This window comes from Telopea speciosissima, chromosome 2, assembly GCF_018873765.1.
Source record: "Telopea speciosissima isolate NSW1024214 ecotype Mountain lineage chromosome 2, Tspe_v1, whole genome shotgun sequence".
In the NCBI taxonomy this organism is placed as follows: Eukaryota; Viridiplantae; Streptophyta; class Magnoliopsida; order Proteales; family Proteaceae; genus Telopea; species Telopea speciosissima.
In genome coordinates, this window is record NC_057917.1 from 77865424 (window position 1) to 77890547 (window position 25124).

General features: G+C 38.7%; 1 protein-coding gene across 1 annotated transcript in view; it reads right to left on the bottom strand.

Moving 5' to 3' along the window:
- Positions 1 to 25124, bottom strand: part of LOC122651329 (serine/threonine-protein phosphatase 6 regulatory subunit 3-like) — a 55354-nt gene that overhangs the window by 15742 nt on the left and 14488 nt on the right. Inside the window, exons 8-15 of the mRNA XM_043844679.1 lie at positions 18855 to 18971; positions 18271 to 18365; positions 17975 to 18177; positions 11351 to 11448; positions 10964 to 11067; positions 10728 to 10893; positions 10422 to 10544; positions 808 to 890 (exon numbers count right to left, since the gene is read on the bottom strand). Of these exons, the coding sequence (XP_043700614.1) occupies positions 808 to 890; positions 10422 to 10544; positions 10728 to 10893; positions 10964 to 11067; positions 11351 to 11448; positions 17975 to 18177; positions 18271 to 18365; positions 18855 to 18971 (989 nt within the window). The remainder of the gene's footprint in view (positions 1 to 807; positions 891 to 10421; positions 10545 to 10727; positions 10894 to 10963; positions 11068 to 11350; positions 11449 to 17974; positions 18178 to 18270; positions 18366 to 18854; positions 18972 to 25124) is intronic.

Genomic DNA, 25124 nt, shown 5'->3' on the forward strand with positions numbered 1-25124 from the left:
AGCGAGGGTAAGGCTTCGTACATCATGACCCTCCCCAAACCCCACAGTGGTGGGAGCCTCGTGCACTGGGTACGCCCTTTTTTATTCCCAGGATTCTTTAAGATGAGGAAAGTTCCTTATCCCTGTGGTTGAGCACTCAGTATCTTATCATGGGAGACATCAAGCATTCAACTGACACTCCAAGAGAACCAGAAGCAGGTATAACGTAGGTTTGAATAGCTTAAACCCATAAAAAAATTAAGTTTTTGAACCATAAAAAGAAATAAATAGTTTTTTTTTTTAAAAAAAAAAAAAAGAGGCAACTGCAGAAAGTGTTGGGGGGGATGGGAAGGAAACTAAATTGAGAAATAAAATAAATATAAATAAATCATGGCCTTGCCATACCACAATACACAGAGAAAATAGAGGTCAACAGAATATGAATGCGATGGACTTGGTTCATGTCAGTGACCTAAACACTGACATGGAGAGCAACACTAGGAATAGCATGTACAGGGGTCCAAATTGAAATATTTAAAATATAGGTTTATGAAGTGCTAAATATTTGTGCCAATATGAGGGAGTAAGAGTCGAGCTGGAAAAAGAAGAGTTCACAAAAAAAATGCATCTTCTAATCTTTTACAAAATGTTTTAATGATCTATACTTCTGAAGCAGATAAGCCCTGTAAAACCCTCACCATATCACCTTTTCCATCTAGAGTAGCAAATAGCTAACAACCATGGACAAAGAACAACTGACGTGCTAAAACATGAAACAAAAATAACACATCTCAAAACAAAATTCAACATATGAGAATTTACACATACCCACAAGCCCACTGGTAGACATTTTCCACTGTATTACGTTTCAGTAGGACATTTGCATGCCAATCAACCCACTCAGCATTTTCCTACAAAAATATAAACCATTACCACATTAAAACAACGTTGTCTCATAATTTAAGAGAAGAAAGGAAGAGGTAGAAAATTGATAAACACTGCTTATAATTTTAATTCTTATCAGCCAAAAAATATATATTCTCAAAAAAAAGACACTGTTACAATTGATTACATTTACATCTATCTAAAATACCTATCCAAGTAATAGTCATAAAATCAAGAAAATAGAAGAACAATTCATACAAGTTAAAAGGTCAAGAAAATAAACATGAATAACAGGTATGAGGAAACCAGTCCTACAGCTGGAAATAAAACCAAGCCCATACCTCAGGAAAATTTTTTTGGGTGAATAAGAAATTCATTACCAAAGAGAGAAGGAAAATACATGGCCCCAAGAGGGGAGCAGCAGAACAAAGAATCAGAGATCAACCCTCAGGGATGAGGGACCGGATCAACAAGAGAAACAGAAGTGAGACCCCAGGAGCCAACAATGAGCCTGTTCCTTGGGGAATCATTACAAGAAGAAGCGGGAGCAGAGGCTAATTTGGCCTTAATTTCAAAGGAAATGGAATCCCAAATCTGCTGATAGGAGCGAGAGTTGGAGGTCCATTTCCTGATATTACGCTCCATCCAAATATGATTAAGAGTAGCGCAAAAAGCTAGCTTCCCAACAGTGTCACAAATAGAAGAGCCAGCAAAAGTAATGTCTATCCAAATCCATTCGCGGGAGAGAGGCAGGATTCTACGATGGGCGGGCCAGCATTTGATTAGAATTCCTTTCCAGATTGCTTTGGCAGTAGGGCACTCAAAGAAGAAATGGTCGATGTCTTCCTCATTGTTCCAGCAGAGGCAGCAGGACGGAGAGACTGGAATCTGGCGGTGGCGAAGGAAGGCCTGGGTTGGAAGGCAGTTGGAGAAAATCCTCCAAGCGGTGAAGCAATGCCGGGGGATGTGATGCTTGAACCAAAGAAGCTTTCTCCAAGGAACCAGCTGACCCTTCAGACGAATAAGGTCCCAAGCCGATTTCGAGGAGAAGTAGCTGGAACAGCTGGCTTTCCAAAGAACACAGTCAACTCTATTCATAAGCCTTCTGGGAATGGAGGGAAGCTCATTCCAAATGAGAGTAAGATCAAGGGAGACAGAGGGGGGAGGAGACCGGCCAACTGGGCCTAAAATATCAGCAACCAAGGAGAGCCTGTGGAGGCCGGAAGCATAAATGGAATGAGGAGTTATCTGGTTGATGAGGATCCCCTTCGGGTGCCAGTGCTCAAGCCAAAGATAAGTAGATTGACCATCACCAATCTGAGATTGGATGTTGTGGAGAACCAAATGGCTGGAGTCCAAGATCTTGTTCCAGACCCAAGAAGAATCAGAGGTAGTAGAAGATGACCAGATGGAATCCTGACGGAGGAGGCCCGAGTAGATCCAATCGACCCAGATGCTCTTCTGCCTGGAGGCAATTTTCCAGATGAGCTTGATGATGCCTGCGGAGTTCACTTCTTTGATTCTTCTAATGCCCAAACCTCCTTCCTTCTTAGGAAGACACACGGCTGCCCAACTAAGAAAATGAAGGAATCTATAAGGCTCCTTTCCCTTCCAAAGAAAGGAGGCGAAAAGAGATTCCAAGGACTTGATTGTAGCTTATACCTTAGGAAATTACTTGCATACTAAATCACAATTAGTTAAATACCTCGCAATCACCATATATCCTTGAGAAACTGAAGGATTGTTATCAAAAACTTTTCTGTTATGCTCCTTTCACAGCCGCCACAACAAAGCATAAGGAAATAAACCCCACAAAACACAACCTCCTTCACCAAAGAGACTGGTGGAGGACCATTAGGGAATAGGGGAAGTCTGAGAAGAAATAGTTGCAGGGGAAGGGATCTCACGCACAAACTCACACAGTTGAGCACCAACAATTTCAATCCTTACTATTCAATCTGTGTTCTATGCTGGTTACAATGCAAGTATTTAAAGAGGAAAAAAAAAACAAAGACTCCTATTCCAACTATGAAACTGAAATAATAACTTGCAATTCAAACTCCAACTCCTATGTATTAAACCTAAAACAAATAAAAGACATAGATAAATAAACTAATATACTACTTACAACCTTTAGTGGACCAAAAACCCGGGCTGGACCGGTTCAGTCAGGGTTTGGGTCTCCAAGGCCTATCATGCTGGTTCAACTAGTCAAGTGATACTGTATCAATTCTCCTCCTTTGAAAAGAACTCAACTCCGTCGAGTTTGAAAAATGACCAACGAGGCCGTCTGAGGCAACACGTTGGAGGAGGAACGATCCCACTACTTTTTTGAGTTTAATGTCGAAAAGATCCTTAGCGGGGAGAAACTTCATGGTTTTGTTGCCGTGCTTGAAGGAGTAGGTATTCGCATACTCACAATGTTGTGCCTTCTTATAAAACAACCACGGTAGACCAAGAAGATAGTAAATACCAGCAGAGGGAGGACGTCACACTGTACTGCATCCACGAAACCGCCAATAGAGTAGGTGGCTAAACACTAATCTGTAACTTTCAGATTATTGTTGTCCACCCATGCAACCTTGTAAGGATTTGGATGTGACTCTATCTACAATCCCAGCTTACAAACAGCGTCTTCAGAAACATTAGTGAAACTACTTCCATCGATCACTAGACTACATAATTGACCATTGCACTTTACACAGATCTGAAAGATACTACTGCGGCGCCAATCTGCACCCTCGTGACTTTGTTATTGGTCAGAACAGGACGAAGAACATAACAAGCATGTCACTCCTCATCGTTGTCCTTGTTATTGACTTCACTTGGTTCGTGCTCTGGCTCTAAATCAACTGTCTCAACACCAAGGTGTTCTTCTGGATCACACGGTATAAAAGAGTTCTTATCTACATAAGCTACTAAGTGGTTGGGACACTGAGCACTGAAAGAGTAAAAGGTCTATATCCTTTGCACATGAAACACTGATGGGTAGCCTTTGGCATCACAGGAGATCTCTCGGAACCACGCCGAGGCGGAGAATATGGCTGGTTAGGCCGTGAGGATGCCATAGAAGAACCAGTAGTTTGTGGTCTGTTGAATGACTTCTCCTAGGGGGGGGGAGGAAGATTGTTGCTGACTGTAACTGTTACCCCTAGAAAAAGAGTGGAAAATTCCTTCGAGTGCAAGGCAACCTATACAACATCTTCCATTGTAGGCAGTCAACTGGATGCGAGTGCAACACAGATCTGAGGGTGCATACCATTACGGCATTGTACCTGCCACCAATACTTCTTCATCCCATTCAAAACCAGATCGAGTAGCGTAATAATAGAATCTAGCAACAAATTCCTCCACTGTTAGGTTTTCCTATTTCAACTTTGCAAAACTGAGGTGCATCTGCTCCTTGTAGTCTGTAGGCAAAAATCTCTGGTTCATGACTTTACTCTGATGCAGAGAATCCATCTGATTCAGCAGCCGGACCCTCAAAAAGTAAAGACCAGTACTTCTACAAGAAACACTCTAAAAAGGGAGGCCAGCCCAAGTCCAAGACCAGACCCACTGCCTAGCCTGGCCTGGTTCAGATCCAGCCCTTCCCAGTCAAAACGTGGACTCCTAGAGCAGTCAAAATTCTGGCCAGCATATTCCATTTTCTAGCAGATTTTTTAGTCTCTTTTCATATTCCAAGGCAGCATTAAGTGCCTTCCCATTATCAGTTTTCAATATCTTGATTGTAGTTTCAATGTCTTGAGAACAATTTTCAGTGTCTTGGGAACAGTTTTCCATGTCTAGGAATTATTATCTATGTATGGGGAATTCCAAAGGGGTTTTGGAATTCTAAGAGTTTCTTTAATGTTATTTTTGTGCACTCAAGACTTCCACCTCTATATACAAATCTGGGCTGCTCTCAAAGGCACCCATCGAATTTTACAGCATACTATATGAGTATTTTCTTGTGTGACTCAAGTGGGTAATGTAGCTCTAGATAGTGCAAGATCCCACTAGAGGCCAATTATGAAGGATCTAATAACAAAGGAATCAAGGGGCTGCTGGTTCTGCAGTTTCAGTAGGACAGAATTGCAGTTTTAGGTCAAATCTAGGGTTAGGTTTATGAATATGGAGATGAATCTTATGTGGTATTAATGGACAGGTCTAGGAGAAGCTAATAATGTAGGTTTGGATGATGTTTAACTAAAAAATTGAATTTCAGAAAATTAGGGTTAGGGTTTCGGGTTTTGGGTTTTAGAATCTAGGCTGAAACTAGGGCTTTTAATAGGATTTTAGGGCTGGGGTTCTGGTCGAGTATCATTGGCAGGGAGAGGGAGATTCAATTATAATTTGGGCTGAATTGGATGGCTAGTTAGGTCTGGAAAGGTTTTAGGTTGATTTTAGGTTTTACAGAGAAGAGGGGGAATTAGGGTTTAGCTGTTGGGTATGGGGCAGCAAGCTAGGTCAAGTGGAAGGTTTATTGTAAAGATGTTATGTCTGAAATTTGAGGGGATTTGACTGATAAAATAGGGCTGGACAGAACTTAGATGATTTAGGGTTTATGGGAGTCGATTGGGATGGGGTAGGTTTGGGATGGAGGATTAGAAAAAGAAGGGGATGAAGTTTTTTTGCACTGATTCTTATTATGCTACCTATTTTTGACATTTTCAACCCAATCCATACATTAGTTTCACATAGAGAATACTCAAAATAATATTTGTGGTTTTGACCCAAGTTTGATAGTGCATATTGTTCTTGGACATTGTATCGAACATAGTTCAAAACTTCACCGAGATCTCGGAAAACTCGAGCTTCTCGAGACGAGTTATTATCTGAAACAAAAAATGTAAAACTCGACCGAGATTTTGAATATTTCGAGAATCTCGGAGAAATCTCGGTGAAATCTCAAATATTTTGAGAATCTTGACCTCCTCAGTACTCATAGAGTCAGAGTAAAGTATTGTCGGGACTTGAGAGTTAAGACGTGGAAGACTAGGGTAGTAAGGTGTCTATGACTTATGTATTATTCATTGTACTTAGGTTGATGTCTATGTAATATACATTGTGAACACTTCACTGTATCTTGTGGTTTGTAGTAGAAACTTTAAGTCATTAACTATTTCTTAAATAATTACTCAATATTATGTGCATAATTTACTTATTTTACTTACCAATTATGTCTCATATCATTCAAACAATGTGTGGAATAGGCAATATTACATTAAGGGTTCGGCCTTTACTACCAAGGTTGCAAATCCAAAACACCAAATTGGGTGTTTTTTTTTCAATTTGAAACTTTAAATATGTTTATTAAGCCTAAAACAAGCTTCCCTTAAAGTTTCGGAGCCAACTATGGCCATATGCCCACCGAAACATAATTCTAAAAAACATAAAAAATAAAATAAAATACACTGTCTCGCTGAGATCTCGAGATCTCGGAAAAGTCAACCCGATCGTGACCATGGTCGAGACCGAATTTTAGAACCTTGGTATCGAATAAGGTGTGACCGGAACATAACTCCTTCAATATAAATCAAATTTAAGCAATCTTGGATTTGTTTGAAAAGTTTGCAATCAGATTTAAGCAATCTTGGATTTGTTTGAAAGCTTTGTTCTTGGATTTGTTTGAAAGCTTTGCAAATCCAAGATTGCTTAAATCTGGTTTATATTGAAGCAGTTATGTTCTGGTCAAACTTAATTTAGTGTGTGCGAATGTTGTTTATAATCGCTCTTAATGAAAATAAATTTTAGACATCAAAACAAATGAATATTTTACCACTCTTTTGGTTTTTAGCAATGTTTTATCATATTAAAATTTATGAAATTTTTAAATTTGAGAAAAACCCAGCATTTAAAATTTGAAAATCGCATCTACCGCTAAAAATCCAGTTTTTGTTCTTGAACTGGAGGTTGACTTTTTTTCCTTTTAGAATTTATTTTTTAACTATTTTTATTGCATTCAAATAGGGGGTATATGATTATTTATGAATACTATCTTAAGTATATGATATTTGACATAAATAAGTGTCTGTCCTAGTTTCGAACCAGGTGTCCTCAAGTTTCGATGGGGATAAGTGAATTTCTATAGGTGTTCAGGTCAAAAACTTGCAAAATTAGCGAAATATATCGAAATATGGTCGAAACATGATCGAAACTCTGTGAAATCTATCAAATATAAATTCAAACAGTATCTCGTCTCGGTAGGCTGCGAAACCGAGACAACTCAATCGAAACCCGCAGTTTTCGACCAAGTTCTTCCATGGTGGTGGCGTATCATGAAACAGGTCTTGTGGGACAGAGTTGGAAGAATCCCCAGATTGCAAGGGACTCATTCCTTTATCAAAAGCCACCAGCCGGTTAATAGAAGCTTGCATGGTTGTCATCATGGTAGGGAGGGAATTGACAGCTGTGGTGAGGGTATTGCCACGCTCAATGAGAGTGTCAATCTTTGGATCAGTCTCACCTTTATAAGAGTTGAGCTGCTCGAGAATCTCACTATTGGCTACCATAGTTGATAAGCAAGAGAACACTCAAAAGAGTAGTGGCAAAACAGTAAATAAGTAGAAGTTTATAAGATGATGGCAAAGTTGTAATTAAAAGTAAGAATCATAAAAAGATGGCAGTATTGAAATTTATGGTAAGTCCACAAAAGATAATATAATGAATAAGGAAGGGTAAACTTGGAAACAAGTTAGGACAAAAGAGAATAAAGAGGAAAGAATGGGGCAATTCTGGAAAATTGAGAAAAACTTATAAGTAGGCAAGACTTCAGGGGCGGGGGCAATATGGAGAAAAAAGGATTTTAAGTAGGACTTATCGTGGGAGGGGTAGATGACTTCAACTGGGAGTCTCCTACCTCTGGGAAACCAGACAGGAAATCAGTGACGAGTGTGAAGGTGTGGCGAGTTGTCAGCAGTGGAGTTGAGTGCGATTGGGACTTGGATTCGACTTCAACTGGGGTTTCAGTTGGAACAAGCGTGCAAGCTTCTGAAACCAGAGATCAAGTACGAGTTCTTTTTCACATCTCTTCCTCTCTCTTCTCTGAACTCTTTTTTTTTTTTGGTTTGCTGATGGCGGAACCCTAAAGAGGAGGGAGGGGGCTGTTCGTTCGGTTCACAAAGGTGAGAAAGAAGGCGGTGGAAGTCAGGAGTTTACTCTTTTTTTGGGGGTGGGGGGGGGGGGAAATCGAACGGGTGGGCTGGGGTAGGGTTTCAGCGGGAGATGAGAGAGGGAGAGGGTTGCGGCGAGTTATGCAGCGCTGGGATAGGATGGAGGTGAGGGTTTGAGTATAGTTTGCAGTTAGAGAGAGAGAGGAGGGGTAACTTAGGCTGCTTGGGATAAGCTCTCCGAGAAAGAGGAAACAATAACAAGTAACAGTACTGATTAGCAGAGTGAAAATAGGTTGATGGGGAGGTGATGGCTTCGGCTCTAATACCAAATTGGTGGAAGATCATTAGGGAAGAGAGAAAATCTGAAAAGAAATAGTCGCAAGGGAAGGGATCCCGCACACAGTTGAGCACCAACAATATCAATATTCACTATTCAAGCTTTGTTCTATGCTGGTTACAATGCAAGTCTAAAAGAGAAAAAAAAAAGAATCCTATTCCAACTATAAAAGTGAAATAACAACTTCCAATTCAAACTCTAACTCCGATGTATTCAACCTAAAACAAATAAAAGACAAATAAATAAACTAATATATTAATTCCAACCCTTAGTGGACCAAAAAACGTCTGGGTTTGGGTCTCCAAAGCCTATCATGCTGGTCCAACCAGTCAAGTGATACTGCATCAGAGACCCTTCAGCCACTGTGTAAAATCTTCATCGGTGGATTTTGGGCATGACATATGCACCACAAACAAGTGAAGGAAATAAGTTCACACTTCAACTGTCACATTGCAATACACAAAGATGGGATCTACAGATTCCTTATGACACAGAGAAATAGCATAATGATCTGCAAGATATCACCCATTGCATTGCAAGTTGCCTATTGTCAGTTTCTTGTTCAGGGCTAGTGAGCCACATAAAAAGTGACAACTCTTGAAGGAGCCTCAGTCTTCCAAACGCGGCTAATTTTTAGTAGACTCCTTTCCTCCTCATCATCTTATTTAGCAAAAGAACAGTAGCATGATACCACCAGAATAGGACCACGCAATCCCATCGGACCAACAGCCAAAACAGTTCTATGTTCATCCAACCAAACATCATAGGTAAATAAAAGGGCAACCAAGTTATAAACTTCTTCAAGGTCCCTATCAAAACAAATTCTCAGAATTCAATCAACAAGCCAGATGAGCTATACTCATCTCTGATTTCAAACAATCAGCATCTACATAGCCCTTATCAGAAGCAGTCCACTTTATCCTGGAGAATAAATCCATTTAACCATTTATCCCAATCCTATCCTCCCAAAACTTCACTTTAACTCCTTTCCAGTCCTATTAAGAATATTCCACGAGAACATTTTATGCTGACTCATGATATTCTTCCATATGCTGCACCTGTCGGCCCCAATTCTTTTAGAATTCCTTCCAAAACTGGACTGTATCTGGATTATCACTCTCCTGATGGAATTGAGTCTTCTAAACCGAATCCCACAGCTGTTTGCCTAATAGACTTGATTCATCTTGAGCAAAGATCTGAAACCCAAACCACCATGCTTCATCATCCTGACACAACACTTCCATGCAACCAAGTGTTACTTCTTTTTCCTTTCCTTGCTGAACTCAGGCCTTGAGAAAATCAACCATCATCTTCTTAATTCTGTTTAATGCAGAAATTAGATCTAAAAGGTAGATATATCATGTGCATGGAAATACAAAAAATCTGAGTTGGAATCACAAGTAACCTTCATCATTTAGCTAGATGTCACTTTTTTCACCCTGCTAGCCTTCTCTCCATCTTCTTTAAAAACAGCCCCACAACAGCAGACTACATATGAACTCCTATAGGGATACCTAAATAATTAGGGGATCAGACCTCACACAACAGAACCTACCTGCACTATCCACCACCAGCTCCTCCAAATTTCCCAACTGAACCAGAACACTTCCAGTAGATTAACTCTCAGCCCAAATGTCTTATTAAAACATCAAATGTTAAAAGTACAAATTTGCTTTCCCTCCTTCAAAACAATTATACATAACAACATGAAGGGGAATGGGCAAAAGAAAACCAATAGAGGAAAATATATTCATGTAACACTTTCCTGAAGCAGTCTGAAAGTTTCAGATCTTTCTCTCCACGGGGAAAAAAAAAAGTGCAACTGAACAACATTTTAAAAAAAAAATACTAACGGAAAAAGATTGGAAGGACACATGTATCCACAGAACTTCATGCCCAATCAAAATACAATAAAAGTAAAATACAACTGTTATTCTACTTTGAAAAGCCTTCTACGGCCATTTTGTCTGTACCCTCTTTTCACTCCCTTTTAGTGAAAATGCGTTATTATTAATTTCAGTAAAATTGTGCACTCAAATACATTTAATTAACAAAATGCAAATTTTTTTTTTGGAGGGGGGGGGGGAGGCTAGGGAAAAATGCAAAACGTGGAGGCTTCAGCTAACCTGTAGAAAAGCCTGAGTTTGACTATTGCTGCTGCTCAATTGAACAAGCTTGTTAGCTACATGTGTGATATGTCCAATATTTCCTATCCTTGGTGGTGATTTTGCCTCAACAGAAACTGTTGGCTGCAGGAAGGAAGGGAAAAGATTAATGGCTACAAAGTTATAAATCCATAAAATTAAATATGACATGCTTAATATCATCAGTAACAGAAAGAAAGGGACATGCATGCCATGAACCTATAGAAATCAACATAGTGAACACTTCATATTAATATGTAAGAAATGATAGATGCAAAGATGGACTACCTTGATTGGATCAGTTGACAAAGTGCAATTCTTTTCTGCTCCTAGTATTTTTCCAACAAGGTCACAGTTGTGAAGGAGATGTTCAATCAGTGGAAGCTTCTTGCTCTCCAAGCATGAAACTATGATGTTCTCCACATGGTGATGCAAAAAGTTATTGTATGGGTACCTACACCACGTAAATAAAAATATCTAAGAACCTGATAATCTATATAAGTACATAGGTAATTAATACTTACTCAAAGAATAAATCTAAAACACGTTGTATGGCTCCTAGCTGCATCAATTCCTTCTCAGCAGCTTCACTACCAATTGTCAGCAGAACAGAGATGAACTCCACAACCTGAGAAATTCCATGTTGACTATAGTTAGCATGTGCAGTCAACAAAATTGTTTGTCTTACTATCACCCAATTCAAAACTATCATACAAATTTGTGTACCAATAGGCCTCCCCAGTCCCCAACCCCACACCCCAAAAAAAACATTGACAATGAGAAGAAAAAAAATCAGGCAGAGAACTAAACCCTCTGAACGACAGGAATCAGGATATTGGAAAATAAGCAAACCAAAGAGAATTCATCTTCATACAGGAAAAATCAACTAGAGCATGAAATTTGAAGACTACCTTTAGACGGTGTTTGCCAAGGGGAGGCTGCAACTTTCCATACGTAGTTGGCAACATACTCTCAGCAGATGACACATCCAGAAGCTTTAGTAAATCACCTACAAGAGAACAAGAATTCATATATTTACATTTTAGTAATTAGCATATATATGCAACTTTTTGTAAAGGATTCTCTTAATCAATTTTCGATTAATACTTGTCAAAAGTAATATACTCTTCTTAATGAAACAAATATTTCATTTTTACAAAATAAAATTCAGTTGGTTATCCCCAAAAAAAACTTGCAAGCCCGAAGAAGCACACAAAGATTTTCCAAGCAATATAAGTCACTTGAATTTTCCCTCTTCATCCCCCTCTCTTAATTAAAAAAACAGAAAAAAAGGGTTAACTGACACTTTAAAAGTCTGCTCGGAAGGGGGAGGAAGGAGAACAAAGAGGAAACTATAGAATATGAACAGTGCCACATCATCAAAGGCAAAGGGGAAATCAAGAATAAGCTGTTCTAAACATTACGTACAAAAGGGTGTACTGAGTGCTCTCAAAAGGCTCAAGAGAAGTTCCCATCAGAAAAACAGTAGGAAAAACTTAAACAAAAAAAAATGTTGATAAACTTTCAGGATGCAGATTCTTTAGATGGTACCTCTCTTGAAGATAGGTTTCTATCTTTGAAGTTGAAAGCAACACAACCCTTTGTGTCACATTATTTATCTCAAGAACCCGAAGGCGATCCAACAGAGTGGGAGCAAAATACCCGTCAAAATATCAAAATGGAAGAAGAATCCCAAATCTACCAGATAAAGGCATGGATGCCAAAATAATGAAGTGATTCAATGTTAACATGACATAAATAGCACATGACTTACTCTACTACTAATCAAATTATCTGTAGAAAACCTAGGACCTGTAACCAGTAACTTGAGAGAAGAGAAAAAAGAGAGAATGAGAGAATAATAACTTGTTGTCTTTATTGATAGGAAAGCCCCAATAGAGGGGAAATTACAAATAGAAAGGGGAACTCCTAATCAGATTAGGAATTCCTAATCATGATAGGATTCCAATGACAATAGGAAAAGAACTAGAACAAACAACTCAAACTGAAACTAAGACTAACAACTCACAGTAGAATTAGGACTTGACATAATTAGAAACTAGGACTCCAACTAGGACTAGGAAAATAGAAGATACACATATCAACCAAATCACTGTTCACGTGAACAGTATCACGTGAACAGTACTTCTCAACACTCCCCCTCAAGCTGGATTATACAAATAAGTAAAGAAAGAAGATCCAGCTTGAACTAAAGAAAAAAGAACTCCTAATAATGCTAACACTCCCCCTCAAGTTGGCGCATACAAGGTACTAATGCCCAACTTGAACAAAATGGAAAAATAATAAAGTGCAGCAGAATCCAGCTTGACATATGAATACAGCTCCCAAATAAACCTTCAAGAACTTGAAAAAAAATAGATCTTCAAAACTTGGACAGATATGATCAGCAAACCGGGACTGGAATGTCTTCCAAAAAAGGCAGTTTTCAACGATCTTCAATAGCTATCCAGTGATGAATCTCAGATTGTCACAATGACTTAGAATCTTGAAGTGAAATAACTAGAGCAGTAAGTAACGAAAACAAACTGAATCAGGCAGCGGAAAAAAACTGTATCAACCAATCGAAAGTCCTCAAATAGGCAACAACCAAATATCTTCAATATTTCAATACTTCAATCTCCCCCTTACGGCAGACTCAACCCAATAACGAAGTAGATACCCATTGGCAATGGTGAAAACTCTAATCGTCTATGCTTTGCACCAAGTGTTCCTGCAAGTTCTGTTTCTACAATGTCTGCAAGTGTACTGTACATAATCCCCCCCCTCACGTGTAGTACACGTGGACATAACAGAGACAATGTAAAAGATAGGGCAAAAACATAATATTCTAGAATTTTCTAAAAGTTCTATGGGTAATTAAAAAGGAAGGAATGGCATAATTGTAATTTACCAGAAGTTTCCAAAGATGTTATGGGTAAATACCAAAGGTATTGGATATGAAGGGAATTAGAATTATTGAAAGGGAACGGTGTTGGGAAAAAAAAAAAAAAAAAGGATGGCATGGCTGTAATTCGGTGGAAATCCATTTTTAAATACAATCCAAGCCAAAGGGTAAACTGGTAATAAACCAGAATTTTCAAGGGTCAATTGGGTAGTCAAATAGGGGAATGTATGGCAGTTCCAGAATTTTGCAAGGGCCTTTTTGGTAAACAAAAAGCAATGGGATGCAATAAGTAAAATAATGGTTATGGAGAGTGGCAATCTGGTAAATAACCAGAATTTTCAAGGGGTTATTGGAAAATAATGAAGCAAGGGGACATGAAGGGAATTAACATTTATTGGTTGGGGAATGGCAGAATTGCAATTAAATTGAAATCTAATTATAAACCCAACTACGCAAAAGGGTAAACTGGGAATGAAAAGTAAAATAAGGACAAGGGAGGATAAGGGAAGATGGCAGAATTGTAAATAGCACAGTTAAAAAGGGATGGCATAGTTGTAATTAACCAAACAGTAAAGAGGAAACCAAATAACTAAAGGACTAATGGTTAACTACGTAAATTTAATACCATAAGAGGGTGAATAGGACTCTACTCATAGTGAATATGGGCATACTTGTCATTATGCTGAAGTACCCTTCTTCTCCATGACATAACACCCAAGGCAAACCCAAACACTTTGCGGGAACAGAGGCTTGAACACCACGGCAGTAAGATTGGGGGCGGTAACCAAAGTAGTAAGTGTTGAGGGAATCGAAGCCAACAAGAATCAACCCTTGAAACCAAATCATCAGTAGTAGCCATCAACCAATCCTTCAAGCCAGGAAATACCAGAGCCATAGCAGCGGCAGCTGAAGATGTAGAACCAGAGGCGGAAACAGCATCTCCTCCTTGAGGTTGATTGATACCAAGGAAGGACTTTATAGGATCATAGACCAAGGAAGGGCTTCAAAAAATAAAGAGAGGCACCATCGATTTCTGCAATCGAAGATAAAAAATCTGATCTGTAGAATGATGACCAGAATCGATCTCCACAAACTAAAAAAAAACTTTAAATCTAAACAACCATGATCAGCAACTTGAGATGATCTGCAGAAGTCGATCTTCTAGAGGGAAGAATCGATTCTTGATAAGGCAGAATAATCTTCAAAAAACTTGCGTTCATCGATCTTCATATTGGCTGGCCAGCAGATAAATAAGTCTCCAATCAGAAACAAATCTGCAATAAACAGATCCTGTGTCTTCAATGAAAAAAATTCAGATTGAATCTGGAAAAAAAAGAAAGAATCGATGCAGCTTTTAATCTCCTCAAAAGGGAAGAATTGATCTTCAATGTAGATCACGACTCTCAAACAGAGGCAGCAGATGATGATCTCCAACCTTCATTGAAAGGAAAAAACAGCAACATAACTGCAGAAAATTTTCCAAAACTGGACACCGCAACCCTTCAATGTATAACCCCATGATTTCCAAATAAATAAAATTACAAGGATGAAACAAGCAGGAAACCCTAGTTCTTCTTTTCTTTCTATGAACTAGGGTTTCTCCATAAATCGGAGAACCTTGAAATGACTCTCAAAATTGCAGATCTTGGAGAGAATCAATCACTGGTTACAATAGCTTTGATACCATGAACCATGAAATTCCAGGGAAAAGCCATGAAGCGGTAACTAAAATAGCAGCCAAGACGGTTCCATGTACGAAAACAGCAATAAAATCATCAATATGGTGGAACTGCATATCTTCGTCTTCGATCAAATAGTTGCAGCAGGGGTGTCTCAGCAGTAGAATAAGTCCAGAAATCGATCAACAGTAGCAGGTATGATATTCATACACAATCGTCATCGAAACAATACAAAACCCTAGTTCTTCTTCTTCTATGAACTAGGGTTTCTTCTTCAACTAAGAAATAAAAAACGACTCTCAAAACAGAAATTACAGAGAGAATCCGGTACTTAGTTACTGCTCTGATACCATGTAGAAAACCTAGGACCTGTAACCAGTAACTTGAGAGAAGAGAAAAAAGAGAGAATGAGAGAATAATAACTTCTTGTCTTTATTGATAGGAAAGCCCCTCTATTATACTCTATTTATAATAGAGAGGAAATTACAAATAGAAAGGAGAACTCCTAATCAGATTAGGAATTCCTAATCATGATAGGATTCCAAGTTACAATAGGAAAAGAACTAGAACAAACAACTCAAACTGAAACTAAGACTAACAACTCACAGTAGAATTAGGACTTGACATAATTAGAAACTAGGACTCCAACTAGGACTAGGAAAATAGAAGATACAAATATCAACCAAATCACTGTTCACGTGAACAGTGTCACGTGAACAGTACTTCTCAACATTATCCACTGTGAAAAGTTTTTCCTTTCTCTGCCCATATTTTTTCCAGCCCAGGAGGTAGAGTTGGAAGCAACCATAAGATTTCAGAAGCTTACGAAAGCAATTACGACAGAACTCAACCAAAACAAGGGGAACAGAGGTGTTGAGTAGTCCTAACTACCTGGGGCAGATTTTACAAAACTCACATACCAATTGGGTCATCTAGTATACTTGTCGTACACACCAAGAGTCGAAGAATATAAAGAAGGATTGAGCAGTTTTCAAGCAAGCCCAGGTAATTTTGACAGTTTTGGAGTGTTACCACCAGCTATTGTGACAATTACAGATCATCAAATCAGTCTATTGTAATGGGTAAAGGGTAGAATTGTCCTATTTGTTATAGGGCTATTTTGGTCTTATCTTAATTCTAGCATATTCTCCTTTTCATTATAAATAAAGAGGGACTTGTCACATGAGACACAAGTCTGACTTTCTCCATTCACGAACATGGTATCAGAGCAAGATCATCCTAAGGATCCACAACCCTAATCGATCCATCTCTTTCCCTCTTCTCTCTTCTTTTCTCATTACCGGCACCATCACCACCATCGCCTAGCCCTTCCGCCACCACTTAACCTCTTCCGCCACCATTTAAACCTATCGCCTCTTCACCCTACCGCCTCCCTCTCCTTTCCACACTCCCGGCGGCTCTCCCTCCTCTTCTAGTGACACTGAGAGCCAGCGGGAGCACCTCCATCTCACTGCAACCCTCAGTGGCTCCTTTTTAGACCATCGAGGGCCCCTTCTTTCCCTCCTTTTGTTCGATTGGTTCTTCTTCCCTAATGCGATGAAGTAGACACAGCCTGGAATTTTTTATTTTTGTGTGATCGTCCTGGAGTTGCACCTGGAATCGATTTAGGCATTGATGCTTGTTTTTCTCATGTGTTGGTGATCCCAGGGCCACTCCCTGTTGACTGCAATTTTTTTTGGGGAGATTTCTATCCTTTTTCTCTCCCTTGTGATTAACAGCCACACGCTCTACTATGTCTGGGACTTCTGCGATTTCTTCTACATCCACTAGGATGGATGTTTCTCCTGAAGGAAATTATTTCTCTTTCCCAGCTTGTTCAGTTAAGCTGGATGGCACGAATTATTTGATGTCGTCAGGCTCATGTTGTATTTCCATTCGCTCACTTTTCAGTTCATTGAAGAAATTTGTAGAGCGGTGGCTCTTTTCTAGCGTGTTATCTGTTGTTTTATCATCTTTTCTGGTCTTTTCTCTTGAGCCATAGAAATAAAATATTTTCGACAGTTTATGAATCCTATTCTTGTTTTCAGCCATAAAAATCAAAGTTTTTCGACAGTGTACAAATCCTATTCATGTTTTCTTACACTTATGCCAGATTAACATTTGAATCCTAGAGATCTACCAATATGGTAAAGAGATTTAGGGGAAAAAAAGAAATGCAGAGGGCTGGCAAAAACCAATATCAGAATCTGCTATTTCTGGTGTAAGCAGACAGAAATACAAGAAGAAGAAAAAATGCAGCTCTTCACTTCTATAGTATTCTAACCCTATTAACAATCTCCATCTAATCCCAACACCACATTCTAAGTTAAATAATACAAAGTGCAAAAACCAGAAAGTGGACCAACACACTTGAATTAAAACAAACAAGAACATATTACTTCATTGATCAGGTTACTGGACCTCTCAAGGGCCACTGTCCAACCCCTAAATGGCTTTGAGCACTTTGCGACCCATTATGAGACAGTACTCCAGCAAAGCAGCAACCTGTGAACTCCAAAACTACCCATTCCCCCACAGTATAGTATTCCGATTCCATGTCTCCAAAGGTTTTCAATACAGCATTAAACATACTCTGACTTAACCTGAAGCACCCCAAAAATAGAATCTATGCTATAATGAAGCCTACTTGCTCCTCACTGCATTATCACTGCTATATGAATGTGGATCACCTCTAGTCTTCAATGATTGTCATGCTTTGCGCAATACTTCATAACTAATGCTACCAGTTCACTAGAATTTCCAACGAGTTAAGGATAAGTGAATACATTAAGCTAGTATAAAAATTAAACAAAAGTTGGAATTTCAACAGATGAACATTGCTTGCAGAATCAAGAAGAATTATATTAAAAAGAAGGGGGTATCTCAACATCAAAAGTAACATGGGTGACCTTACCAAGGCTCGAACTTATTTACCAAAAAAAAAACCTTACCAAGGCTCTCCAGCATGCCTTCAACTGTCTCAGGATTGGCAGTTACTACTGGTCCATGAGACAGCTGACGGCTGTATGTATGATATGGGCCCAACGTTAACCTCTTGGGGTCCAGCAGTGATATACACACAGACAATGAGTGAACTAAAACAGATTTTGGCCTCGAATCTTCCAATGCATGACGAAATAATCTTCCCACAAAACTGCAAGCAAGAATGTAAGATATACATGAAAAAAAATTATTTCCGTAACATAAATCTCCAACCACGTAACTTGGGGAGAAAATGTAAGAGTACCTTGGGCTGGCAACTTTTGAAGCAAGTCCAGGAGAAGCATAACGAGTTATAGCACAGAGTATTTCTGCTGCATTGGCATGCACTTCAGGAGAATCCTGTAAATTTCATGTCCAAATAAATTACTGTATACAAAACAGTGGATAGATTAGAATTTGGCATGTTAGCAGGAAGCAAGAGGCACTGTGAATTAGTGCCAGTCCACATAGGTTTATGCATGCAAGTGTGAGGGTGAATCCTCCCTCTGTCGTACAGGCACTGAGACACACCATCGAACAGAATTTAACAAGATATCTGAGAACAAATACAACTTCACAGAGGAATGCATATGATCTATCCATCTAGTGGGACAGTTGGGGAAAGAGCAAGAAAAATCATAGTCAAGAAATTTAGAGATCAGATCATTGTGCTCCCATCTATAATATTAAGCAAAGGATTAAATTGTACAACAAAGGAAAGGAGGGAAAAAGTCCTTTCCAACATTCTAGGAAGAAAACACATGACATTTTGATAGCTGCAGCAAAAGAAAATGGGAAAAAGAATCTAGAGGTTCAATAATAGCCAAAACAATGATACTTAAAACTTACAGATGAGCTGAACTTATCGACAATCATCTCAAGCACATTTGTATCTTCCAACCATTGCATTGCATCCATGTAGTTGGTATACATTTGCTCATCCACACCAATAAGACGAATTAAAACCTGCTCACCAGAGACAAGAATAATGACTGGAGGTCTTAGAGGATTTGGCGTATAGATAAAACAAATCAAAGTTACAAACAGTGCTATGAACATAACATTATTTTAAGTTCAGGACAGCCATCAATTTGAACAATCGACAAACATACTAGTTCCAAATGGTCAACACCTATTATTTAATATTTAATGAGGTCATTGCATCCAATCCCAAATAATATTTAAAGAAATATTCCAGAGTGCACATTGTAGAGCTTTCTTGAGAATTACTAAAACGCAATTTGTTCTAAGAAATTCAGAATATTTCTGAAGGTACTAACCAGCCTCCATTAGTAATAAAGATTCTCACACAGGAAATTCTAGAAAACATAATATAGTATACAACAACAACTCAGCCTTAACCCAACTACATGAGGTCGGCTACAAGGATCCTAGTGAAGACAAAATAATGAAGATAAAAGAAAAGAAAAAGAACACAACAACAACAAATCAGTCTTATACAAACTAATTGGGGTCAGCTACGCGGATCCTTTCCCTCCAATCAGCTCTATTTGATGTCATACTTGAAACAAGACCTAAACTATGCATGTCTTTCCTCACCATTTCTCCTAGGGTCATTTTAGGCCTGCCCTTGCTCTTTTAGAACCTTCCATCAGAATCTTCACTCCTCCAAACTGGAGCATCCGAAGGCCTCCATTGAACATGGCCATGCAACCTCAGACGATTTTCTAGTAGCTTATCTTGAATCGGGGATACTCCCAAACCAGTTCTAATATTATCATTCCTTATTTTATCCTTCCTGATTTTGCCACTCATCCATCTCAACATCCTCATCTCCGGTACACTTAGGTTATCTATATGATGCTTCTTAACAGCCCAACACTCCTCACCATACATCGTAGCCGGTCTTAGGGTGTTGGGCTGTCAAGAAGCGTCATATAGATAAGCTGTCATGAATCTGGTCCTTGTTCTTAAATAGTACATACTTCTGAAATTTCAGAAACAGTAGGAGAAACTAGACGGTAAATAGAGGCTGGAAAATTCAATTGGAACTTGTTAAAGACTAACCAGCCTGAACTGTAACTTTAAAGAAGGGATCGATATTACCTTAAGGGTTACTCTAATCCAGAAAACACAGTTAATAAGAGATCAGAAGGAACAATTGGACTGGCAATAGGAAAACCAGAAAACAGAGCATGTAACTCAGTCCTGTTGACAAGAGTAACAGTAAGCTATTGCAGAATTAAAGAAAGAATGCAAATAGAATATTAAATTCAAAGTTTCGGAGAAAACTACTTGGTATTGGATGAGATATGGCAATTTAAGCAAGATGAAACTTGACCAAAAAACAAAGGCTCCTCCTGGTATAAAAGAATAAGGAATAAAAGCAAGAGAAGAGAAAAATTGGACAGAGGAAGATTGAAAGATCACACCCAAATTGTAGGAATCAGAACTGAAAGAAGTAGAGGCGGGAGACGATCACCAATTAAAAATAGCATCAGTTACAATAGTGAACATCCATTACCCCTAAAAGACTAAGTCAGTAACCTACCCCAGTCCCCAGCTGGAAACCGATGGCCAATTTTATGCCTGGGCTTCCAAATTGGATAGTGCTTATCCAGCCAGGCCTCTGCATCTGCATCACTCAGGCTATGTTTGTTTGGCAAGAATGAATAGAAAAGAAAAGAAGGTATGTTCTACATTTCTAGTTGTTTGTTTGTCAAATGGAGAAGAAAAGAAAGAAGGAATATTCTTTCAAATTTAAAATTGCCTCGGGAGTGGTGAAGTTCTCTTATCCCTCTCACAAATTTCCTTCCCACAATTGCAAGATTTGGTAAGAAATTTTCAAATGTTGACTTTTATTTTCATTTCTTATCTTGTTAATTTTCCTTTTTCTTTTCTTTTCATTTCTTGCCAAAAAAAATTGGCCTCACAGATGGGACCCTACCCTTAATGAAAATGAGAGGTGGGAAAACAAGAAAAACATAATGATCTTAGCAACACACGTAACATCATAACAACTTAATAACCACATGACACAAGCACCTACAGACCACTTCATACTCGCATTAAACCTCCACTACATCTATATAAACGTCTATTCTTCAATTCACCAACATTCTTACATGCACAGCAAATACAACCACGTGAAAGGTAAAAACCTTTACGTCATTTCATGCCACTCCACAAACAGCAAAACGCAGCAAAACCAAAAAGATAAACCATCCAGGCCTTCACTCCAAGACCTTTTCCATTAACTCATCCCTTGGTTAAATTGCCACTTCAGCCCTGGCCCCTTCTCTCAAGACCTTCAGCTTTACAGATCACAATCTCACGTATGGAATGGGTAAAAATGTAGAACCAGCATCAGGGAAAACCAAGCCCAGCATCTACCATTAACAGAAGAATCATTTTTTTAACTGAATTCAGAGGATTTGAGGAGGCATCTGACCTGAATTATGAACCTCCGATCCTACATTTGATAACTTAGCCAAAACTGGGAGTGATGATTTTTGTCAATAAACCCTCACATGACCATTAACATCACCAACTGCCAACTGCTTCCTTGCCAGCACCTGGTCATCCACAGAATTATTTGACTTATTTCCATCCTCTTATTCACCAAAAGAAGATACAATCTCCAGCACCAGTGTCTCAACTTGTTCAACTGGCAGAATGGAAACCTTAACGGTTGAGAAATCTAATGCAAATAATTACCATCAACCCAAACATCCAGATAACATGAACCCAGTCCGCACCATGATACCATTCTTAGTTGAACCAATCCCTCTTCAAATGAAGCATCCAGCTTAACCCATGACCACTCAACATGTGTACCTCCATCCTACTGTAACAACTCAGCACCACCCTTCAATTTGATTAAATGAGATATTACTCACATTCCCTGAAATTCCGCTTATCAGCCCTGGAAATTCCTGTTCTACCCTTGATTCTCCCTCTCCTTTTATCTCCCCCACTACCTCCATGTACACCTTTCATGTACTACTACTGCCCCACATGTATGTAATAACCAATAATCCCTCCCCCTTGGAAGCTGCAACACCCTCTGTCACCAAGACATCATCACAACTCTCTGATTGAGTTCCATACCATATTGCCCTGACAGCAGAAAGGCAGCCTATTATGGTCTCTCAGTCACCAGTGCTGGGTAGCAAACGAGTACCTTCCTCTCTCAAAACCACAAAACATATAGAGATGTAAACGGATCGGATTCGGTACGTATACATTACTATCCGAATTCGAATTTGGAAATCTTATTTGATATCTAGATTCGGTTCGATATCCGTCGGAGATGTAAAAAAAAAATCCGAATTTGAATTCAACGATGTAGCGGATATTCGGTACATTCAGACATCTGATTCAAAACAGCAGTCACAGAGAGAAGAGTGATGTGGCCGCTGGATGTCTGCTGACCGTTTTTCAAATGCACCAGTAGAAGAAAAATTCAAAAAATCACCAATCAAGCAAAAATCTCATCAGACAGATCTGGGCTGTTTCTTCTGGTCCTGTTTCAGAGATCCAAATCTATCGTCTTGGTTGTTGATATTTGATGATTATTTTCCCCCACAGCTTCAGATCTGATGGTTATTTTCACCTATGGATTCCGGTCTGACAAATATCTAACCCACAACATACCTGCTTCAGAGATTCAAGAAGGATTCCGACCGCAAGCTCCTCCTTCTCCACCCAACAGCAGCACCTCCTCCAGATCAGAAACTTTACAGACTAAAAGGTTTCCTTACAAATCAACTAATCAATGAGATCAGATCTACTTGTCTCATCTTACGACCCGATCTGTAAGGCTCTTATCATGAAAAGATCTGCTCATAATGAACAAATTTCTTTTTTTCTCCATGTCTCCAATTCTCCATTTTTCTTGATGATTCTGACTTCTCAGTACGGTCTTCAAAGAGAAGGAAAGGAACAAGTCTCATAAATCGTATCAAAAGCTTAGGGGGTGACCTAACAGGCGAACACTCCAGAAGATGAGCATAAAAATAATACAATTATAAGAAATGATTAAAAATAAATAAATAAGCCCAAATGCCCAAATGTCGATTGATAGAATGACAAATTGACAATGAGTCTAAAAATGCCCACAGACTCCACTCTTGACTCGAGGTTGTGTTATTTTAATTTTTAATCCCATAAATGCCTAAATGTCGAAAACTCGAAATACCCAAATACTAAACTTCCATTGGATCCACAAAAAGTGTCTCAAGAAGAGAATTTTTTTTGAACATATTTGATAGTATAAAATATAATTTATATATTTAATTAATTTTATAATTTATAATTGGATAGACGGATACGGATATATATTTTGGATATTTTATTACCATCGGATACCTAAACGAATCGAATAATAATCGGTCGGAAACTGGGATATCCGTATTAGTTTTCAGACGGATTCGGATAGTTTCCGAATAATTATTTTTCGAATACGAATTCTTATAAATGAATACAAACAAGGATCGAATACGGATTTTCGACTATCCGTTTACAACCCTAAAAACACATTCATCAACCAATGAATCAGACGGATATGAGCAGGCATCAGACTTCAAACTGTCAACCTCCACATGACTTCAAAACTATGCCCTTACGGAAGATGATGTCTGCCAATAAACCTCACATGATGACTAAGATCAGCAGCTGGAAACCACTTACCCGCTAACACGTTATCAACAGAAGTATTCAACTTATCTTCATGCAACCATTTGTCTAACAAATATTCTTGCTTCAGCACCAATACCCCAACTTGTTCAACTAAAGGAATGTTACTATCAAAGTATCAATGGTCGAAAGATTTCTCTGCTACTATTGGTTATCAGATTTCTTAAACGGATCTGCATTTCTTTTCAGTTTCTATAGTTTCAGAACAGCTATATCAGGTCAGCAACTCCTATTCAGTTCTATACAGTTGATCTGTTTTCTATTATTTATGCTCTGTATCAAATCCTTTCCCTTGCTCAATCTGCATACACCATTATCTAAGTTTCACAGTTCCAAATCCCACTGTCTTTATGTTCCCATTATATCTATCGCACCTAAATCTGTTCTAATTTCTGTGATTCAGGTTCTTTACTTATTTCTTACAGCCAATATCCATAATCTGTTATTGCCACAAAACTCTAACCAGATTCATCAATCTGGTCAATCCCACCCTTCTGCTTGACTAAGAAATCAATCTTTTGTAACTAAATGGTAGAGAAAATATAAAGTCCATTCAATCCAGATTTGGTGCTCTGAATCATGGTCTGAAAGTTGTCACATTTCTCCCATAAGCCCCAAATTCTCATTTTCTAATTTCTGGAATCTTATTTGCTGATATCTTGTATTTTTTAAGATTCCACCACCAGCTTCTATTCTCTCCTTCGTGGACCTTAGTTTGACACTATTTCTACCCCATTTTCAGCAGACTTTTATTATCTTAAATACACGCCCCAGCTGATCTACGACTACCCTAAACGAGTTCTGGTTTTCTATGCTGGGGTAGCTTGCTTCCACTGGTGATAGTTGAAAACCCCTCATTGTTTCTGCTAGACCAACATATTTCCCTGGAGAACCGGTAAATACTTCTGCTAAGAAGAATGGTTGTGATAAGAAACGTTCGATTTTTCGTGCTCTGAAATGAGCAAAATGCTGAAATTTCAGCTAATTTAGACGAAACAGTGTATTTTTTCCGTGAGTTTCACTTGGCCATTTTGGAGGGCAAACGGCAAAATTACTGAAATTTCGGCAAAACAGTGCATTTTTCGTGACCAAAATGAGCAAAATTTTGGCAAAACTGTGCTGATTCTGGGTTTCGTCTCCTATTTCATCTCGGACATGCCAAAATTGGAGCAATTCGGCAAGTTTTTTAACCATTCCTTAAATCCTAATTAGGCTTAGATATCCAACAAAAACATTCTAACTAGTGTGAACGTATGGTGAAATTTCGCTCAATTTCACTCACAAAAATGCACTGTTTCGAATGAACACATTGTAACTTATGTCATATGGAGAATCTGACAGCAAACTTTCAAATCCTTGAAGCCGAAGAGTTCTATTACACAAACAGGGGAAATAATTATGGTTCCAAAATTCTGCCTATGCAATTACCCACAAGAATGTGTGCAGTTACCAGACTGAAAA